This window comes from Eptatretus burgeri, chromosome 14, assembly GCF_056783735.1.
Source record: "Eptatretus burgeri isolate ZD-2024b chromosome 14, Ebu_testis_v1, whole genome shotgun sequence".
Lineage (NCBI taxonomy): Eukaryota > Metazoa > Chordata > Myxini > Myxiniformes > Myxinidae > Eptatretus > Eptatretus burgeri.
In genome coordinates this window covers 41,053,598-41,076,656 of record NC_140974.1, presented here as the reverse complement: position 1 = coordinate 41,076,656, position 23,059 = coordinate 41,053,598, and the positions used below count along the sequence as shown (strand labels likewise).

Genomic DNA, 23,059 nt, shown 5'->3' with positions numbered 1-23,059 from the left:
GTGGCTGGCGTTTTGTGGTGGTCGTGATGGTGGTGTGGTTGGGCGGTTGTGGTTAATGTGGTTGTTGTGAAGGCGGTTGTGGAGAAGGTGGCTGTTGTGAAGGTGGCAGTTGTGGTGGTTGAGAGGCGGTTGGTCCAAAATAAAGATAGCAAAAGAAGAACACCACCTCAAAGATCACAGCCCGGTTACACGAATAAAATCCGCTAGACGACGGTGGGGAAATCTCAACTGAACACGTACTTACCGGAATAACTGAGCTAAGGACCTGTATGGTGTCCTGTGAATTTCCACAACCTTAACACGATATATATATATATATATATATATATATATATATATATATATATATATATATATATATATATATATATATATATATATATATCTTCTTCTTCTTTCGGCTGCTCCTGTTAGGGGTCGCCACAGCGGATCATCCGTATGATCCGAATAGTGATTTGGCACATGTTTTACGCCGGATGCCCTTCCTGACGCAACCCTGGTCGCCTCTTACGACACAGGGATATGGTACACCTATTTTAACTGGTGTATACACCGGCCCAGTACAGTGGTACTCATTTCGCCGACCTCGGAAGGATGACAGGCTGAGTCAACCCCCTGGTGTATTAATTCAGTGGTCCAACGGGGCTTGAACTCAGAACCTTTTGGATCCCAAGACGCTGCCCTAACCACTGCGCCAACACCAGGCTATATATATATATATATATATATATATATATATATATATATATATATATATATATATATATATATATATATATATATATATATATATATATATATATTTATATATATATTTATATATATATATTTATATATATATATATATATAGATATATATATATTTTTTTTTTTTTTTATGTATACACACATACACACACACCAGTGTGTATTTGTGTATTTATCTGTCCCCCCTTCATAAGAACGATTTAAGAAGGGTTTTAAAGGCCATTCTTTTAACACGACTGTGTGTTCACTACGGTCTATTTTTCAAGATAAAAAAACTCTGAAAAATATTTTCCATAAAGGAGTGATTATGTCTCTTCTACTGGAATTGTAGATGGTAACTTGCAAGCTGAGCTTGGTGGTGTAGAGATGGTGTAGAGGTGGTGTAGAGAAGCATTTTTTGAAATAACGATAAATACAAGTTGTAGGGAAGTGAAATTTTCTGCACATTATGTGTAACGCGTTCAGAGTTAATGGGTGTTAATTTACGTCTGTAGGTTATCTAATAAATAAAGAAGATGAAAGCACACTTGACGCGAGGCCGACGCTTTAGACTTTGGCACGCACACAAGACTGTGCCATCAAAACGAAACGTCCCAGAAGATAAAGAAAACATGATCACATTTGTGCATGTTTTGTTTAAAAATATAACTTCTTGCTTCGAAACTTTGTATCTTCCTGTCTCCTTCAATATTTTGCCTAAAATAACTCCAACACGTCATTTGTGACAGGCTTATATACTAGTATACATATATAAGTGGGGTGCATAAGTAGTAGTCCAGTCGGAAATTTATTAATTGAGAAGTGATAAAAAAATTAATCATTGCAATATGAAACCAAAATCACTTTCAAAGGATTTCCTGAACTCTAAAGGACAAAACCACACTTGTAATAATAGGAAAAATGAAATCTGTCTTTACTTATTATCAATAATTGATCAGTGTGACCCACCTTTGCCTTGAGAAAGGCCTCAACTTCGTTTGGGATTGATTTAATTAGTTTATGGATTACATTTGAGTTAATCTTTTCCTGACAGTGTTGTAATGCCCTCCAGAGCATAATCCGATTGCTCAGATAAATCTAATATTTCTCAAATACATTCACCATTCATTTATTCTGTTAAGACAAAATGTCATTCACTAATCCTTTCTCTAATTCACGGACCAGTGTGTGTTTATTTGTTGTGATACTCCTCCTACAGTTCTGGCCTAATCACATCCAGACTTGCTACATGACCACAATTAGTGTATAGGGATGTTTTTATCTTTGCCGATGGTATTCGGAAGTGGAGGGGGAGCATAAATGGTCTAGGTAAATGTGTATCATGTAGCGCCACCTCCAGGTGGGGGAGGGTATCACAAGTCCCCACCTTTCACTGTCCAGTATTCCTTTTATATGGATTCGTACTTTTGCACCCCACTGTTTATATATTTTATATATATATATATATATATATAACACATATATATATATATATATATTTATACATAAATACATACATATACACAGAAGTTTGGTCACTCCATCACGATCAGGCTATTTAGGCTTCAGTAAACCATCAAGAAGATTGATGTTGAAAGCTGTTGCAAAAATCAACCCAGGAGTGTACCATGGCAATGTTTGGCCAAGTGGCCTCATTTCCTTTTTTGAGGGTAGTCCCTTCTTAGTCTCATGTTGTATGTTGTTGAGCATTCTCATGTCGTTTTTAAAATCTGATTTTCAGATGTACACACACATACATACAGAGAATTGCTTTGCGGGAGGATATGTATGTATAATATATGTATATATATTGTTGTGGTTACCAAATTCGCAAACCACCATTCAGGTCCCTTAGGTGAGGTATCTCGGTAAGTATATGTGTAGTTAGGCCCAAACCCGTTGTCTAGTGGGAATAAATGTCATTTATGCGTGCTGCAACTCTTCAGGATAGCCGTTTTTCTTTTACTATCATTATTTTGGACCAACCGCCATGATTACCACCACCAACCACAACATCAACCACCCACCGCGGCGCCGCTTCACGTCACACCTCGCAACCGTCGCATCGCCACCGTTCTTGCGCCGCTTGTGGGTACCGGTGTTGGACTCGTGCAGGGCGCGCACCGAACAGCGTGTACAAAACCACGGATTTTCCACTTCAAAAACGGATCAAAAACGACACACGCCCACTTTTGTTCCGTCCAATCGGTGAGCGAAGGGCGATTTGGCCCCGCCTCCAGGGCGTTGGAGGGCGATCGCTATATGCAAATTTATGGATCAAAAAGCATTCACGCCCACTTTTTCTCGGGCCAATGGGGAGCGAGGTGAAAGGTCGAAGGGAGGGGGTCAAAGATGAGAGAGCGAAGCCACGGGGCTTATATAAGCGACCGCGTTTGTCAAGAATAGAGAGTCAAGACTTCGCGGGCGGTGGAGTTGGGAAGAAGAAGCAAGAAGGAGTTGGTCGTCGTCGTGTGCGTTGGAGTCGGAGCAAAGGGGACGGAGCTGTGGAGAGGCGGCGAGGGCAGACGAGGGGGTGCTCGCGTCGTGCAGGGAGCTGCACACCAGGGAGGCCGACGGCGCGACCTGGCCGAGGTGGAGACGCTCGTCGCGGGACTCGAGGCAGAGTAGAAATCCTCTATACCCCGAGCATCAGCAACCCCCTCCTGTTTCCCCCCGCGCTGAGATAGTGCGACCAAGGGGGCCCCTTTTCCCACCCCCTACCAGACACTGTCCGCGAGGCCCGCGGAGTTGAGGCACCATCGCCGCTCCGCGTCTCATCACCAGACGGGTAGGCCCGACCCGGTCTCGGCCTCAGGCCCGCCTCATCTTTGAGGGTGTTCTTTTCCTTGGTTTTGGGTATGTGTTGTCAGCGCCGTCTGTGAAGTAAAATTGTATAAGTGTTGCCGTGTGCTCGCGTAATCGGTATTAGATCTGCATTGTCGCATTTGCTTTTTGTGTAAAATTGCATTGTGTTTCTTTTCCTTTTCTATGTGCTTTTGGTGGAATTGAATATGTGTGCTTTCCGTTCATCGTGAATAAATGTGCTTTGTGTTGAACTGTTTCCCGCTTCGCTTCGTCATTTCTTTCATTGAATCCTCATCTTGCTTCACGTAAAGGGTTGGTAGTGGGCTGAATACACCCGATAATTAATCGAACCGTCGAGGTCGACGAATAACACCGCTCGGTTATCCCGATAGTACGGAATGGGTCGCTTAAGTGGCCCGTGTCCGAAGTCGACCTGCGGCGAGGTGCGACCGCCCGGTCTACCCTCCGTGTGGGTACTTAGGTAGGTCGAATTTGGCGAGCAACCCTATCCCACGCGGGGGCTGATTGGCTCGATCGCGGTGAGACCGAAAGGTCCACCCGTGACTGGTTCCCGGCATTAGTCCGAGAGGGTCACGACTGGATTGTCCGTCCGGTGGGCGACGTGCCGCGATTCGAGTTACGTGGCCGTCAGCACGCCGGCGGGCGAGAATCCGCAACAATATATATGTATATATATATATATATATATATATATATATATATATATATATATATATATATATATATATATATATATATATATATATATATATATATACATATATATATATATACATATATACATATATATATATATATATACATATATATATATATATATATATATATATATACATATATATATATATATATATATATATATATATATATATATATACATATATATATATACATATATATATATATATATATATATACAAATATATATATATATATATATACATATATATATATACATATATATATATATATATATATACATATATATATATATATATACATATATATATATATACATATATATATATATATATATATATACATATATATATACATATATATATACATATATATACATATATATACAGCACCAGCCTGGTGCTGGCGCAGTGGTTCGGGCAGCGGCTTGGGATCCAAAAGGTCCTGAGTTCAAGCTCCGTTGGGCCACTGAATTAATACACCAGGGGGTTGACTCAGCCTGTCATCCTTCCGAGGTCGGTGAAATGAGTACCAGTATACTGGGCCGGTGTATACCCCGGTTAAAATAGGTGTACCATATCCCTGTGTTGTAAGAGGTGACCAGCGTTGCGTCAGGAAGGGCATCCGGCGTAAAACATGTGCCACATCACGATGCGGATCATCCGGATGATCCGCTGTGGCGACCCCTAACGGGAGCAGCCGAAAGAAGAAGAAGAAGATATATATATATATATATATATATATATATATATATATATATATATATATATATATATATATATATATATATATATATATATATATATTGAAAACGAAGTCGAGGCTCGTTTCAGAGCTAATATACAGAAACATAAGACAAGGTAGGAGACAAGAGGGGTGGGAGAGGGAAGCATAAAATAGTGTGGAACAGAGACAATAGGAGATCTATGGAAGGGAGAAGGATGGGGCGGGGTACATGGGGTAAACAAGATGTACACTTCAGGGACTTTCAGGAAGGAAAGGAGGGAATTTGAAGAAGGTGGGTTTAGGGTGGATTAACGGGGGTTGAAAAGATCGTGGTTTTGGATAGGGGAAGATATAAGATGGTGGTGAACAGCTGTTTTGACGACCTGGAGGGAGGAGTGGGATTGAAGAGAGTGTGGGAGTTTGTTCCAAAAGTGGGAGAATAGAGGAATGAAAGAGTGAAGGTGAGCAGTGATTCTTGACTTTGGTAGTTTTACCAAAAGGGGGTTTTTGGTGGACCTTGAACACCCTAAGGAAATATCGGGGGGGACAGATCACAGACAGAGCAAGGGGAGGAGGGGGGCAAGGCCGGAGAGGAGACGGTAGAAGACAGAAAGACCCCTGACCTGCCTCCAGTGAGAGAGTGAAAAACCCAAAGACTCAGCTTCATGGCGGGAGATACCAATGATCCCAAAAGCCTTGCTTTCCATGGCGTGAAGTTGAGCTCAGTGTGAGGCAGGAGCATCACTCCAAAGTGAGGGAGCAGTACTCCATTAGACTGTGGATGAAAGCTTTTTAAAAAAAGAAAAAAATGTGAAGCTATGGAATGATATTCGTTGTCCTAAAAAGTGAAGCTACGGAATGATATCTTCTTACTCAATTTCTTTTGACTCCTCCTGACCCTCTCTCTGCTCCTCCCCTCAATTTTATTCTCTCTCTTTAATTTCTGTCACTCAGCTATTAATTTGGTGATGTGTCTGTGAATTTTGTCTGGTTGTTCCTCTATTCTTCCTCTCCCCTACCCCCATCCCCCGATCGATGTGTTAACATCATATATCTGTCATCTAGCTCCTCCATTAGTCTGAACTTCTGTATAAAGAAAATAATAATATTAATAATTTTGGTTTTATTATCGAACACTAAACAAAAATTCCAAACTCCAGATATTTGGTTGATAAAGAATATCTAATAAAAAATATACATATATACATGTTAACATCAAAAATGAAAAACGATGAAGACTTTGCTATTCAAAAAGTTTAAAATAACTCAATTAATAGTGAATTGAAAAAATCACGATGATTTACAAAAAGATAATTAAAATGATCACATTAACAACTAGAGGGGGAGCACTCGTTCGAGTGCAAAACCTCTGCCGCCAATACTGCTGGGTCACTTAAGTGAACCTGATATCCCATTCATTGTAGGTCAAAACGGATTAGACTCTATTGAACCACGATTGAATAAACTAAACTAGATCGACGCGCATGTAGAAATGCCAAAAAAAAAAAATCGAAATTTTTTTGAAAAAAAAGTTGTAAAATTTGTTTTTTTTTTCTCTAACAATTTTTTTGGGGGTTGGAAATCACTTAAAACATGTAGAAATGCAAAAAAAAAAAATTCAAATATTTTTCAAATAAAATCGAAATTTTTTTGAAAAAAAGTTGCAAATTTTTCTGTCTTTTTTTCTCTAACAAATTTATTTTTTTTTGGTTGGAAATCACTTAAAACATATAGAAATGCAAAAACAAAGATTCAAATATTTTTTCAAAATGGCCGCCATGGCGGCCATATTGGACTTTGGACCAAGTCCAAAATCTAATGGCATGATCCTTGGACCATGCCTAATCCCCCCACCAAGTTTCGTCGAAATCCGTCCAGGAGTTTTTCCGTAATAGTGTTCACAAACAAACAAACAAACAGACAGGGGTGAAAACAGTAACCACCGTCCATCTTCGATGGCGGAGGTTAATAAAGCATAAATTGAAAAAACGTTGATAGCTAATAATTAAAAGTGCAAACAACAAACAGACAATACACAAGCAACGTACAAACGCATACAAGGTGTTCCTTATGCCAGCTCAGGAATTGAAGGTGGGATACTGATCCATAAACTCACATGCAATTCGAGTTCAAATCAAAAAGGTTGTACAATTTTCTTGGAATGAATTTTTCGTAAAATCAAAGTATAAATCATGGCACAAATTTCCAACATTAGTCCATTGGACAGGAAAGAATAGAGAAACAGTTGCAGGAGGGGGTAGGTGATACAAGGCAGTGAGGCAGAGCATTGAGGCTGGTCAGGACAAAAGTGGGACTTTACCCAATGTTCTCTGGAATGTCTCCCTCGAACCACTGCTTGGGCTGTCGGGAGAGTGTATCAGCATCACATACGAATTGGATAGACGGTTTTTCACAAATGGTACATCAGCGTTGTGCTTGGAAAGGTTGAAGATAGTGATGTGACGATGATCTGAACCTGGCTTGTGAATGGAAGAAAAGGAATGGAAGAGTGGATGTTTTTAAAGAAATCGTTGGAGGGGCGAAACATGTTTACTGTGTGTATCTGTACAGGCAGGGAATGTCCAGAATAGTTTACAGTTGCTATTTTTTTTAACGAGTGTGTTCATACAATTGAAAGACCTATATAGATGTCCTTTGTTGTTTTATTTTCTCTCCCTATCTGCCTCTCTACATCCCAATAGCCGATTCTCAGCACAGCGCTGCGCAGGTTGCCAGTTGGGAATCTCCGCCTCGGAGCTGGTGATGCGAGCTCGCGACCTCGTGTTTCACCTGCGCTGCTTCTCATGTGCGGCGTGCCGGCGCCCTCTGACTCCAGGAGAGCACTTCGGGATGCGCGGTGCGCTCGTTTACTGCCGCCCGCATTTTGAAGGACTCCTGCAGGCTGAGGAGGCTTCCGCTCGAGATGAGAATCCCACGGCCACGACGTTAGGACCACCTGAGGGTCTACGCGGTGCCTGGGTGGAGGCCGGCGAGGAGGTGCTTCGGAGCGCACAGGCGGCGGGTCGGGGTAGGAGTGGACCACAGAAACCGCGGCCTCGGAAGCGCAAGTCGGTGGGACCGCATGCGGGGGACATGCTGGACTACAGTTCAAGTACGTGCCACGTGCGTACGCAAGGGGTGCTCTTACATGCTCATATGATGTTATCTCTGGGTATTTATTGAATTTCGTCCATTTTTCGTGTACAACAAACACACAACATGATTCAGGCATTGGGGACCCAGAAGCAATAATGAAATGTCACTTTATATTACTGATGCTCTATGGAATAGAAATGACATGTAACCCTTCATCGAGCACGTTCTTAAAAATGGCATATCAGCACAATCATGACCATGCTTGAATGTGTCGTATTTATGCTTGGTAAATTTATGTCATAACCAATAATGTTGCAAGATAAAATGACATGCCGTAGTGACGCAACATTTTATAAAAAGACAAAACATCGCGATGCTGCAGGTCAAAATGGTATATCTGATGTGGTTCACGTTTAATTAACATGCGTACGTGAAAGAAAATATCGCACAGCATGACGCTGCATGTTACAATGACATATCACATCATGACACTGCATCTTAAATACTAGAACGGCACTCGGTGGAGCGCATACCTCCGTCAGGTTGCACAATTCACGTTTTGTATCCCACTGATAGGCCAGATCTGGATTCGGACCTGAACCAAAACCGAATTGGCTTGTTCTTATCACCTACCCACCTCATCCACCGAGTTTTGTCATAATCTGTCCATAACTTTTTGCGATATCATGCTATATATCGTTTTTGGTCCCATCTCTCAATGGTGAAGAATCGATTTAAAAAAAATTTAATTCTGGTATCTGGATCCAGATCCGGATCTTCACCAAAATCAAATCAATTCTTCCTCATTACACATCCAACCTGTCCACCAAATATCGTCCAAATTTGTCCTAACTTTTTGAAATACCCTGCTCATAGACAAACAAGACAGGGGTGAAAACAACCTCCGTCCACCTTCGGTGGTGGAGGTAACAATGATATACAACTGCACAAGGAACTTTGGCACAGGAGGCCATTCGGTCCATCATGCCTGTGCTACACCCAAACCCAGAAAACATCACCCATCCACAAGCAAGCTTCCTGCAAGTCCTGCCAATTAGTGGGGCAGATAACAGCAATTTTTGAGGAATCGTGCAAATTATGATACAAGCATCAAATTTGGCACATTTGTTCTCCAGGGGATTCTAATCAAATCTGCCTGATTGGCCATTTGAAAATCCAAATTTTGAAAAATTTGAAAAAAAAAAAAAACTTCAAAAAAGTCAAGATCACGAATCATTGTTGGATGCTGGCTGAGATCGGTGGATGTTTCAGAAACATCATCAAAGACGTTCCAAGTCTGCCATGCAGTTTTCTTCCCTTTACCGCGGAAGGCAGACATGACGTCACATCCAGTGAACGCATGGAAGTATGGGATCCCTCTAGCTTTCTCAGGCCCTATTGCAGAAACTACCTCATGGACTGGAATCCATCGCGCCTTGGCTCCTTGGCCAAAGGCAATCCACATGTTCTCAAGACCTAGTTCCTGTAAGGATGGCAGTACAGATATTGCTATGACTAGTACATCCATGTCATTAGCCTTAATGATAATGGACTTGCTACCATCCGTCGTTGCATCCCTGGCGTGTACAAATATTCAAGTGTCAGCTTCTTCATGACAACATGGAGACACAGCATCCAGTGACTTCCTTGTGTTGCTAATGGCATCTTCTCCTTTTGTGACAATGACTGTGCTTGTCGTCTGTGCTTCACACATCTTTTCCGCAAGGAAGTGAAACAGCTCAGTCTTGTTGCTGTCATCTCGAAGAAAGCTTCTCCAGTTACTTGGGGTCTTACTGGTTCCTGTCACTCTTCTTCTGATTCTTTGCTCTCTCTTCGACCTTGCCTCGGACTTCAGACTTGACTTCTTGTACACATCAAACACTACGTCCACCCTCTCGTACCTGGCACCATAGGATTCCACCTTTGGGATGATGTCTTCTTTAGCATAGTCATCAAATATCTTTGAAGTGCGTGGAGGTAGGGCATTGATAAGTGCTGAGCCATCAATGATGACTGCATCTCCCCTTGGTTCTCTGTCTGGGATGTTCATTTGCGCTTCAAGAATTTCAGCCAGCTGTGACTTCAGATTATTTTTAAGTTTTTATTTTTATTTTTTCAAATTATTCAAAATTTGGATTTTCAAATGACCAATTGGGCAGATTTGACCAGAAAGCCCTGCAGAACAGAAATGCCAAATTTGATGCTTGTATCATAATTTGCACGATTTTTCTACTATCTACAACACTAAATATCTCTGCAGCCCTCCTTCTCCAATGCATCTAGATATCTATCTAATTCCAATTTAAACCCTTCAGCCGCCACTTATTTTTTAGAGAGACCATTCCATCCATGTCTTAAATACTCTCTGACTGAAAGACCCCTACTTTACTACCGTCTTAACTCTCCCCTTCTTTAATTTCAGGCTATGGCCCCTGTTTTTCAGGCTCTGGTCCCTATCAATGTTTATTTCACTGAAAAACTCTTCTGTACCTATCTTTTTTGATACCCTTCATTATCTGAAACACCTCAATCAAATCTCCTTTGGAATGTATAAAGTCCTGTCTCCTTCAGCCATTTCTCATATCTTAGTCGAGCTAGCCTTGGAATCAATCTAGTGGCCCAATGCTGTACCCTCACTCTGGCAGCTACGTCCTTCCTCACATGTGATGACTCATCTGAACTGGGGGAGATGTCACGTTGAAACACAATATGCTAGGTGAGGCCTCCCAAAATTCCTGTACAGTGTCAATACTACCTCTTTTGATTACCTCCGCCACCAAAGGTGAAGGATGTTATGTTTTTATGCCTGTCCGTCGTTAGTTTGTAACTTGCAAAATCGAAGCTTTTTAAAGTATATTTTTCATTCGATTTTGTTAGTATGCCTGGTATTGGCTTCATGGTTAGGGTGGTAAGCTTGGGATCCCGCTCAGCTGTTGAATTAAAACCAGGTGGGGTTAACTCGGCCTGTCATCCTTCCGAGGTCAGCAAAATGAGTGCCAGCTTGCTTGTATACTGTCGGAGTGGCGACCTGTCTAGGATTGTGCCCAATAGCCAAGGAGACTGATTAGGCAGCATCAACGCTCTGCACAGAGTATGGTCCCAATGGATGGATGGATAGATTTTGTTATTCTGTCTGTTGTTTGTTTGTCAATCATCTATAGGTCACAATTCGAAACAGATCTTCATGAAACTTTACCAAGTCGTAGAGGTTGTCTCAACTGAGAAGCTTATTGATTTTGAGGTCAGAGGTCATCTTGAGGTCAAATTTCTAAAATCGTCATTTTTCATTCGATTGACTTGAAATTTGAACAGGATTTGCATATTGCGTCACTGAATTGAGAAACTAACTATTTGAGGTCAAAAGGTCAGCTCAAGGTCAAACTTCAAAAACCATCAATTTTTTCTGAAAAATCCTCAATTTTCATCCAATTAACCTCATAATTAAGCAGCAATTGCATTGTCCATCACTGAATTTGGAAACCAACTATTGTTGAAGTCAAAAGGTCAAAGGTCAACTCAAGGTCATACATCGAAAATCATCAATTTTTTATCTGAAAAATCATCAATTTTCATCCGATTGACTTGAATATTAAACAGCAATTACATAGTGCATTAATAAATTGGGAAAACAACTATTTTTGAGATCAAAAGGTCAAAGGTCAACTCAAGATCAAACATCTAAAATCATCAAATTTCAATCTGAAAAATCATCAATTTTCATCCGATTGACCTGAGCTTTGATTAAGAATTTCAATTTTAATCTTAATGAAGTGGACAACTTGATGTATCCATGGCAATCTTTGGAGAGGGGGGTGGATTTTGCAAGTATCGTGCTCTTTATGGCATCTTTTTGTTTGTTTGTGAATATAATATATCAGAAAGTCATGGACGGATTCAGACGAAATTTGGTGGAGAGCTTGTGTTTGTGACGAGGATAAAATAATTAGATTTTGGTGAAGATCTGGATCCGGATTTGGATCTGAGAATTTTTTTCAGTGATTCTTGACCATGAGTGATAGAGCTAAAACGATATATAGCACGATATCTCAAAAAGTTATGGACAAATGCGAATGAAACTTGGTGGATAAGTTGGGTAGGTGACAAGGACAAGCTGATTAAATTTTACTTCAGGTCTGAATCCAGATCTGTCCTATCAGTGGGATACAAAATATGAACTAATCAGCTTCGCAGAAGTATGCGCTCTACCAAGTGCTGTTCTACTATATAATTCATTCCACTAAGAATACAACCTCAAACGCTGTTAGCTTTAACTATAGTTACATGGCACTGTGGTGTCTGTTTACCCCCATCCCTCAACGTATATATTACTACCCCAGATCCTTCTCCTGTGTAACATGCTCCAAGACTACCCTTGTGTCATGTAATCACTATTTTCATTATTCTTACCCATCCCCAGCTCATTACACTTATGCTAAACTACATCTGTCAAGCTTTACCAAAGATAGCAAAATATCTAGACTTTCCTAAATCTGATCACCCCCAACCTCCTCTCTGCTATGACTCTTAACCCCACAATCCAAGTCATTGTTGTAAATTATGAATAATATTGGTCTCAGTACTAATCCCTGAGGTACCCCACTACTTACATCCTCCCACTCACAGGCAATCTTTGTTTCCTCTTACTAAGCCAGTTTCCAATTCGGTTTGTACCTGACAACTCACACGGCAAGGCAAAGTGATGTAACACACCATGACGCTGCATGTTAAAATAATGTTTGACGTCATGATGCACGTCAATAACGTATTGTTTTGATGCCTCGATTTGGAGGATTCTTTGAATGTCAGAAGGAATCTTTACGTTGGAGGAATATATTTGTTGATCCACCGATTCCTTAAACAATTAGAAAGCAAAAATATGAAAGATTAAGAGAATCACAAAGTGCCCTGTATGCACAGAGAACACATTGCCAATCTGTGGATGATGTAGCCCAGAATGAATATGATGTTTGAGTGATGTAGTGTTGAACGAATCCAAACTGTGAGTGATGTAGCGTTGAACGAATCCAAACTGTGAGTGATGTAGCGTTGAATGAATCGAAATTGTGAGTGATGTAGCGTTGAATGACTCCAAACTGGGTGTGATGTAGCGTTGAATGAATCCAAACTGTGGGTGATGTAGCGTTGAATGAATCCAAACTGTGGGTGATGTAGCATTGAATGAATCCAAACTGTGGGTGATGTAGCGTTGAATGAATCCAAACTGTAAGTGATGTAGCGTTGAATGAATCCAAACTGTGATTGATGTTGGGTTGAATGAATCGAAATTGTGAGTGATGTAGCGTTGAATGAATCCAAACTGGGTGTGATGTAGCGTTGAATGAATTCAAACTGTGGGTGATGTAGCGTTGAATGAATCCGAACTGTAAGTGATGTAGCGTTGAATGAATCCAAACTGTGGCTGATGTTGCGTTGAATGAATCCAAACTGTGGGTGATGTAGCGTTGAATGAATCCAAACTGTGAGTGATGTAGTGTTGAATGAATCCAAACTGTAAGTGATGTTGCGTTGAATGAATCCAAACTGTGGGTGATGTAGCGTTGAATGAATCCAAACTGTGGGTGATGTAGCGTTGAATGAATCCAAACTGTGCGTGATGTAGCGTTGAATGAATCCGAACTGTAAGTGATGTAGCGTTGAATGAATCCAAACTGTGGCTGATGTTGCGTTGAATGAATCCAAACTGTGGGTGATGTAGCGTTGAATGAATCCAAACTGTGGGTGATGTAGCGTTGAATGAATCCAAACTGTGCGTGATGTAGCGTTGAATGAATCCGAACTGTAAGTGATGTAGCGTTGAATGAATCCAAACTGTGGCTGATGTTGCGTTGAATGAATCCAAAATGTGGGTGATGTTGCGTTGAATGAATCCAAACTGTGAGTGATGTAGTGTTGAATGAATCCGAACTGTAAGTGATGTAGCGTTGAATGAATCCAAACTGTGGCTGATGTTGCGTTGAATGAATCCAAACTGTGGGTGATGTAGCGTTGAATGAATCCAAACTGTGGCTGATGTTGCGTTGAATGAATCCAAACTGTGAGTGATGTAGTGTTGAATGAATCCAAACTGTGAGTGATGTAGCGTTGAATGAATCCGAACTGTAAGTGATGTAGCGTTGAATGAATCCAAACTGTGGCTGATGTTGCGTTGAATGAATCCAAACTGTGGGTGATGTAGCGTTGAATGAATCCAAACTGTGGGTGATGTAGCGTTGAATGAATCCAAACTGTGCGTGATGTAGCGTTGAATGAATCCGAACTGTAAGTGATGTAGCGTTGAATGAATCCAAACTGTGGCTGATGTTGCGTTGAATGAATCCAAAATGTGGGTGATGTTGCGTTGAATGAATCCAAACTGTGAGTGATGTAGTGTTGAATGAATCCGAACTGTAAGTGATGTAGCGTTGAATGAATCCAAACTGTGGCTGATGTTGCGTTGAATGAATCCAAACTGTGGGTGATGTAGCGTTGAATGAATCCAAACTGTGGCTGATGTTGCGTTGAATGAATCCAAACTGTGAGTGATGTAGTGTTGAATGAATCCAAACTGTGAGTGATGTAGCGTTGAATGAATCCAAACTGTGGGTGATGTAATGTTGAATGAATCCAAACTGTAAGTGATGTAGTGTTGAATTAATCCAAACTGTGGGTGATGTTGCGTTGAATGAATCCAAACTGTAAGTGATGTATTGTTGAATTAATCCAAACTGTGGGTGATGTAGTGTTGAATGAATCCAAACTGTGGGTGATGTAGTGTTGAATGAATCCAAACTGTAAGTGATGTTGCGTTGAATGAATCCAAACTGTAAGTGATGTATTGTTGAATTAATCCAAACTGTGGGTGATGTAGTGTTGAATGAATCCGAATTTAGTTGTATTTTAAAGATCGATCAAAACGTGTTATAGTGCGCGGTATTCGGTCAACACCTGTGTGTACTAGGCCCTAATCCTCCTACAATGTTGATGCCTTTGGTTAGAAACTGCATGGTATTCATGGTATTTGGTATTTGTATTTGGTATTGGTACATTTGTTATATTTGGTATTGGTACAATGGTGTAATCACACCAATGAGGCCTGTGTCGTCAAAGCCAGTCCATATGGGGTAAAATAAGGCAGGTAGTATCTCAACTATGATTCGGCATAATGACCCCTAACCTTCAATCTTGTTTTCATGCAGCGATACTACTGGACTATAATTCCCTGGTGTTTGGTAAAACAAATGATCGTTTTCTAAATAAAAAAACAACATGCAGTTTTTCTTCCGAGTCACAAAAATAGCGCTGCATGTACAAAAATCACATGCATGTCCGGTGGACACACATGAAGAAAAATACATGACACAACACCTGACTTGATTTCAGCCTCAATGGGGCAAATTTGGAGACATTTTATCCTCCCCATGTATGCCAACCGAAAAGGGTTTATTAGTGCACTATCCCTTAAATGCTGAAAGTTGGGCAAAGGAAGCAGCACCTTGTATCACCTTTAAGGTCTTTGATATAACTCAGTCAGGGTTGGAATCAAACTGCTAACCTCCCAGGATCAGAGAGAACGCTTCAACTATTATGCCACCCGATGTGGTAAAATAATAATGGTTTTTACACTCATACACTAATAGTATGCGGTACATGAATCGTAGTACTGTATTATATTTATATCTACTCTAGTAAGACTGTTATTCCAAATAGTAGCGAAGAGACAGGAACTTGATTTGAATAGAGAGAACTTTCATGGCTTGATAAATCTTTAGTGAATTTGTATTTTTGTAAAAAGCAGGAGCAGCTCGACTAAAAACACGCGCGTTCTAAAAGTAATAATTAAATGTGTATGTACTGACTTGCACGACAACACAACTGGTGGCAGACAATTTTTATCTCGTATGGAGCTCAACTCTGACCGGTTTGTCAATCATGTTTCACTCTTGTACTCATCGATGTCAGGAAATAACATTTCCTCACTTGTGACGGGTTTGCAAGATCTGCGGGGATCACAAAAACTGAATACGTATTATATTAGAATGTGCCGCCGGTAAAGCTCGTAGACATTGTGCACCAGTGTCGCTTTTATACAATTTTAATGAGATGTTTATGAATATGCAAATATTGCAGGAAGCTTTTTTCCCCTATCGTTTGAAGAGAAACCTCTTTTAAGCGCCAGGTGCCACCGGTTTCCTCCCTCTGCCACATACTATGATTTCCTTGGCGACGCTCGAGAGAAGGTCATTCGTTTACTCTGGTGTTTACAACCGTTGTGTTCATCTATTTGGCTTATGCTGGCTGTAACTTTTTTTTCCTTGCAAAGCAACACAGTACATCGGCTTTACTTAGTAGGCCATGGAGAATTGTAAAGAATCAATAATGCCGAATAAACGTCAGCACACCTGGCATTCAACCTTGGGTTGGAGGCACAGAGCGACAGAGGCAGAAATGCAATGTCGACCGTAATTGAATTTGGTGACTTGTGTGTATGTTGTGTTATGTTGGTATCTTCATATATCGATTCTCTGAGTTGTAGATGTTGTCAAGCATTAACAAAGATGTTTGAGCCACATTGCTCACCCAATCATTCATGTGGCACAGCCATAACCATCTCCCCCATCCCCACCACCTCCAATAACCCCAACCCAATCAACCGATCCATGTGCAAATTCAGCCACATCGACACCAGCCACACACATCCATACCACAAATTCAATCGTCTGTGTTGATGCAACCCTCATTTAACTGTCTCCCTATAAGAGATACCCGTAAATTGCTCCTGTCTATAATGTCCCTCTTCATTAAATTGTGCCCTCCTGCTGTAGTTGCCCTTCCCCATTCACACCAAGTGCATGTTGGGTTGGATTGTGATTTGGCGTGGGTGTGGTTGGAGTCACAGAGGGAGAGTGTAGCTCGTGGATTGGGTGATTGTGTTGGGGTTTGAGGTGGTGTGTGGATGAAGCACCAGCATCATTCTGTCGATTAGCCTCCTCTCCTGTGGATTTTTTCTTATATCGCTAAGTTTATTTCGTTTTGGTTCTATTACCGGCGCGAAGGTTCACCATGAACGTTGCATGAAAATGGTGTGTATGTCGCATCTCGTTGCATCTCACTTGGTGTGTATGTCGAACATTGTCGGAACAGAACATCCCAGTTTAACCGTGACTGCATGCATCGCTTCGAAAAAGAGAATTTACTGCAATTTGGGGTTAGTTGAGACAGCGTGGCAAAATGAGAATGGTTCCGTTTGCATAACATGGCATAATAGACAACACAATGAGTTGAAATTGTTACAAGAGACTAACTTTTAGCCACAGAACCCACAGTTTAAAAACTCCTTAAGTTGACAAGTGGCAGTGGGGACAACCCTTTTCATTGTCTCATATTTTGCAATGCAGTCGTGCTACGTGTACAACAGTTGCCTTGAGAATGTTCCCAGCTGAATTCCTGACTTATGAGGTCGGGACACAGATTCAAATTCTTCTGTCATATGTGTTTGTCCCTTGACTACTGATGTCCTTGTAATTTAAATAAAAGTACACTGATGTCTACGAATGACTTTGTCCTGCACGTCTTGGAGTGATTAATTGCACAAGCTCCTCCATGAGCTTGAGATCAATGTACAAAAAGAAAAGAAAGTAATAACCTACTATTATTGATTGGGTCGGTCCACATATACAATTCTCCGACTGGATGATCCAAAGGTAGAACACTTACCTTTGAGCTGTTGTTTCTATTTAATTCCCAAGTCGACTATAAACTGTCAAATTGGTGCTTCGCAGACAAGGTGATCCATCATACAGTGTGCTGTCCCTCAGATAGATGTTAAACTATGTGTCCCATCTGCTGTATTAGCTGGTGAACATTAAAGATCCCACGCTGTGTTTTGATGAAAAGAAGGTGAGGTATTGCTGGCACCCTCCCTCATCACATTCAAAGTTCCTGTCCTGACTCCCACTGGGAAGGAAAGGCAAACAAATCGTTGTGATCAATTCTGTTGGATCGTTTTAGCACAATTGAACACAGCCAAACAGACAGACACAGTTAACTGTTGTATAGCTTCACCTGAAACATATAAACACACACATATATATATATATATATATATATATATATATATATATATATATATATATATATATATGTATATACATACTTATTTTATATGTATATGCATACATATATATGTATATATATATATACATATTTATACAAATATATTTATTTATACATATTTATATATATATATATATATATATATATATATATATATATATATATATTTGTATAAACATATATATATATATATATTTATACATATGTATTTAAACATATTTATATATATATATTTATATTTAAATATGTTTAAATACAGATGCCGTATATGTATATAAATATGTGTGTATATATATATATATATATATATATATATATATATATATATATATATATATATATATATATATATATATGTATATATATATATATATATATATATATATATATATATATATATATATATATATATATATATATATATGTATATATGTATATATATATATATATGTATGTATATATATATATGTGTATATGTATACTGAACAAAAATATGAACGCACCAACCTAAATATCTAAGTCAAGATTGCCATTATGGGAAAATGGTCAAACCGATGATATGTTTGAGCAATGGTTCCTTTGTTTTGCTCAAGACAGATGTTCCCATTGAAATTGACCACTCTGAGTGTGTGGACTCACACGTTGAGTAATCCTCCCCATGAGCACCATGGGGCTTGACAGAGTGATCGTCAGTGAGCGTGACCAGGACACAAACACTCCCTATAGCTTGCCCTATAAAAGGCCTCCCCAAAATGTGGACTGGTGCCAAATGTCAACATGCCACAGATGTCACAAATCTTGAGGGAGCGCGCCATTGGCATGCTGAATGCTGGGACATCAGTACGGGCCGTTGCAGCACACTTCAATGTCCACCACTCCACCATTAGCTGCCTGAGAACGCGCCTCAGAGAGACTGGAAGCACCGTAAACCGCCCACATGCCCGGCGACCACGTGTGACCACCACCGGTCAGGATCGTCACATGAGGCTGCAACATCTCCGGGATCGACTCCGACCGGCCACGAGAACTGCCGATGAGACTGTCGGGCTGCATAACAGGCGCATTTCAGCCCAGACGGTGCGTAACCGCTTGAGGGAGGCCAAGCTTGAGGGAGGCCAACACCCGCTACTGACTGTGTGAACTCTGACAGTGACACCTCGGTTGTGTCGGCTGTTGTAGCGCAAAGACTGTCACCAGAATTCTCAAGGAACTCTTTGAAATTTAATGCTCAATTGTCATGGATTCTATAACCAAATTGTTGTGAAGATTTAGTATTAATGAGTTCGAGGTAAAATAGTAACAATCGCTTGGTGCGTTTATATTTTTGTTCAGTATATATATATATATAAATCTATATTAATATTTCGGCACGCCCCTTTCTTTGTTCCACCATCAGATTTTTGTTACTGCATGAAATGAAACAAGATTTGGCACATATACTAATGATATTATTGTCTTCCTTAAGAGGCCCCTCAAAATTCGTTTTGATGCATTTTCACAAACTCCAACGGATTCCATTCAAATTCGGTACGATTATGGCTTTTGGTCCAACTTAGGTCATTGGCTATAAATTTTTTCCATAACCCTTCCGATATTCGAAAAAATCGATAAATCGATATCCCTTATGGGATTTTCCATTCAAATCCACTCAAGTTTAAGGCCAACGGGGGACACAAATTTCCACTTTGCCCCGGGCGCTGTTTACCTCCGCTATGCCAAGCTGTTAGGGTTAGGGTTTGGGTTAGTGTTAGGGTTAGGGTTAGCTACCCGAACACTAACCCTAACCCTAACCGCTAACCCTATCTGCTAACCCTAGCCCTAACTGCAACCCTAACCCTAACCGCTAACCCCTAACCGCTTACCGCTAACAGCTATTCAGGAAATTTGCAAGAAAGCCCGAGCAACGCCGGGCATTACTACTAGTATATAAATATGTTTAAATGCATATGTATATAAATATGTTTAAATATATATATATATGTTTAAATATGTATAAATATGTTTAAATATATATACAGTATATATGTATAAATATACATATATATGTATAAATATGTGTAAATATATATACATATATATATATATATATATATATATTTATATATTTATATATATTTATATATATGTGTTGAAATACATATGTATCAATATGTATATATATATATATATATATATATATATATATATATATATATATATATATACACATATACACACACACAGATGACAAGGGTGTATGAATATCTGTAATAGTGTTCTATGCACAATGGAGATTTAGTCCAGGCAATCGAGCCCATTTAACCATTAAAAATGGAAAAAATTGCAACAGAATTTTTTGGGGCACAGAGGTCTTCTATGAAATGTCCTGAATAACATACTAAAAGTCCTCAGAAAATACTGCTGCGGAAATGGGTTAAATATGCAAAAATCCAAGATGGCTGCCATAAATCAATAATGTCTCATATCTCCACCATCAGAAGAGATATTTGAATGATTTAAAATGCTATTATACGGTTGTTGAACATAAGGAATCATTTAGAATAGGTTACGATTCGATTGGATGCAATACTCGTTGAACAAATCCAATATGGCCTCCAAAAATCCATTTCTTATCATATATTTGCACTGTTATATGACAAATTGTATTGAATGAAATTGTGTACTCATATCATAAAGGCAGGTGTGTTTTTCAGTTTATTCACTACATCATACTTTAGTAACACACTCATCAACATCAATTCTACACATCACATGAAGAATATAGCAGAAATGTGACACACCATGATACTATTGTCAATACAGTGATTGATCATTGTAGTTGATAAACCGTTTAGACTGGGTCCTACTCACCCATCATCATCATATGCATTTGACAAGTCTGGTAATTGTGAGTTGGTACAGCTCACACCACGGCATTCTCCACACACATTTGTGCAAGGCAAGCCATATCTACGGCATGTGCACCTCCGGGTGGTACAGTCCTTCTTACAGCTACAACAGATGACATCCTGTAGTTCTGATGGAGCGGCTGGTTGGTCGGTCTGTATTCGCAGATATCTTCGTCGACAACGTTCCACCCAAAATCCTCTGGTCTCATATTGATGCAGGCATCTTTCCATTCCATAACCTGATAGTATACACGAAGGCTGTGGTACTTAGAGGAGCCAGACGTTGGTGGTAGACTTTGGGGTTCCACGGCGGCGGTGCCTTTTGAAACCTTTTCACAGAACCGCCGGTATCGTAAGCTGTCTAGTCCTTCGTCTTCGGCACCACCATACATTGACACCAATGCCTTCTCTCCTGCTGCTATGATCACCTCCTTCGCTTGATCAGGTTGACTGAACACTTTGGCCTGATTGTAGAATACAGGGTCATTCTCGATTTTCTTGACTGCCACGCCCTTCCCTAAACCAATCAGGCGAGAGGTAGTATCACAGCCTGCAATTGCGTGGACAAAGAGCAGATGATCACACAGTTTAGGACCGAGCAACTCCCTGGATTGTTTTTATGCACCAGACTCTCTTCCTTTTGGTGGATTGTTTTGGCTCTGGTGCCATGAACAACTCATGTGCATCCATTTTGACATGGTGCAGTAGGAGAATCAGCAGGTCTGTGTCATCCCCGATCAGTACAGTGTCTTTTGTTTGGGCAGAGGCAAATGCATTTTGAACAATTAACACGTCGGCATCGTGCGTTGCCTGGTCTATGCTACAGCCAGCTCTCTCCAACTTGTCGCTCAGATAATGGATGAATCGCTGCTTGTTTGCCTTGTTGTTCAGGAAATCTTTTCTTTGATTGAATCATCATGTCACCATCGAAGTGTACTGTCACACCAGCACAAGCCCCTGTTCATCTCAGTTGTGTGGCATCTTTTGTTGCGGGCTCATCTTTGTACCCATCAAAGACAACGACAGCAGCTCCATACTTATGTGTGACGTACGCAACGTACATTTGACACACACTGTCAAATGTAGATCCTCTTGGCCATGGTATGCGATGAAGTAGAGCACCACCATATTCGATTGGTTCGACTGCATTGTAAAGACATGGAACACCACCATATTCGATACAGCACATACTGGACATTTTCACTGGGATATCGTTGCTCTCCCTTCATAGACTTCCAGAGCACATCAGCCAGTGTTGCCTTATTTGCCTGCAGGGGGAGTGCAGCTGATTCAAACAGTGCAGGTGGATGAGTGCAGAGCAAATACTTGAATAAGGATGACACATCTTCTAAACACTGTCCTCCAGTTACCAACCTCTGAAATATCAAGTGTGCATCCACCGTTACAGATTCTCCTTTGACCTTCACTGTTGATTTTGATCCAAGTGTCGTGGCCTAGTCGGCTTTCTTGAAGACATGATCTTCTATCCCCGACCATAGAGTCTAGATTATCTTCCCCAATTTCCCTTGATCGGTCAACGTTGACTCCTTTTTGCGCCGTCATGCCGTTGGCGATGTTGAACAGTGATGGATTTTCAACGAATGGATCCCTCTGTGCCAGATAGCTGATAAGATTCAGGGTGTCATTGACATCTCTAGCTTGTCTAGCCTTTGACATATCCTTGTGTTGGTCACTGGTCTCGTATGACACACCAGTGAACTTCTGCATGGCATCATTCATGTTGGCACATGCTGGCATGGACATGACCCACAGTAGACGCTGAGTTTCGGTCATGCCCTTTCCTCCTGTCAGGCCTCCATGCATTTTTACGCTCCTCATTAGCACCTGCTCTATGATGAGGTCTGTGAACAGTCCTCCCCAGTATCTGTGACTCCGCCTCACTACATGATACCCTTCCTCGAATTTCTGATGTACATTGGGGTGTGTTTCGGGCAGCATGGTCATCGTTTGCAGATATACATATG

The 23,059-nt window shown here is 40.4% G+C and overlaps 1 protein-coding gene across 1 annotated transcript in view; it reads left to right on the top strand.

The window, feature by feature from the left end:
• Positions 1-23,059, top strand: part of LOC147013027 (LIM/homeobox protein Lhx9-like) — a 181,920-nt gene that overhangs the window by 69,753 nt on the left and 89,108 nt on the right. Inside the window, exon 3 of the mRNA XM_085854472.1 lies at positions 7,680-8,089. Within this exon, the coding sequence (XP_085710598.1) occupies positions 7,680-8,089 (410 nt within the window). The remainder of the gene's footprint in view (positions 1-7,679; positions 8,090-23,059) is intronic.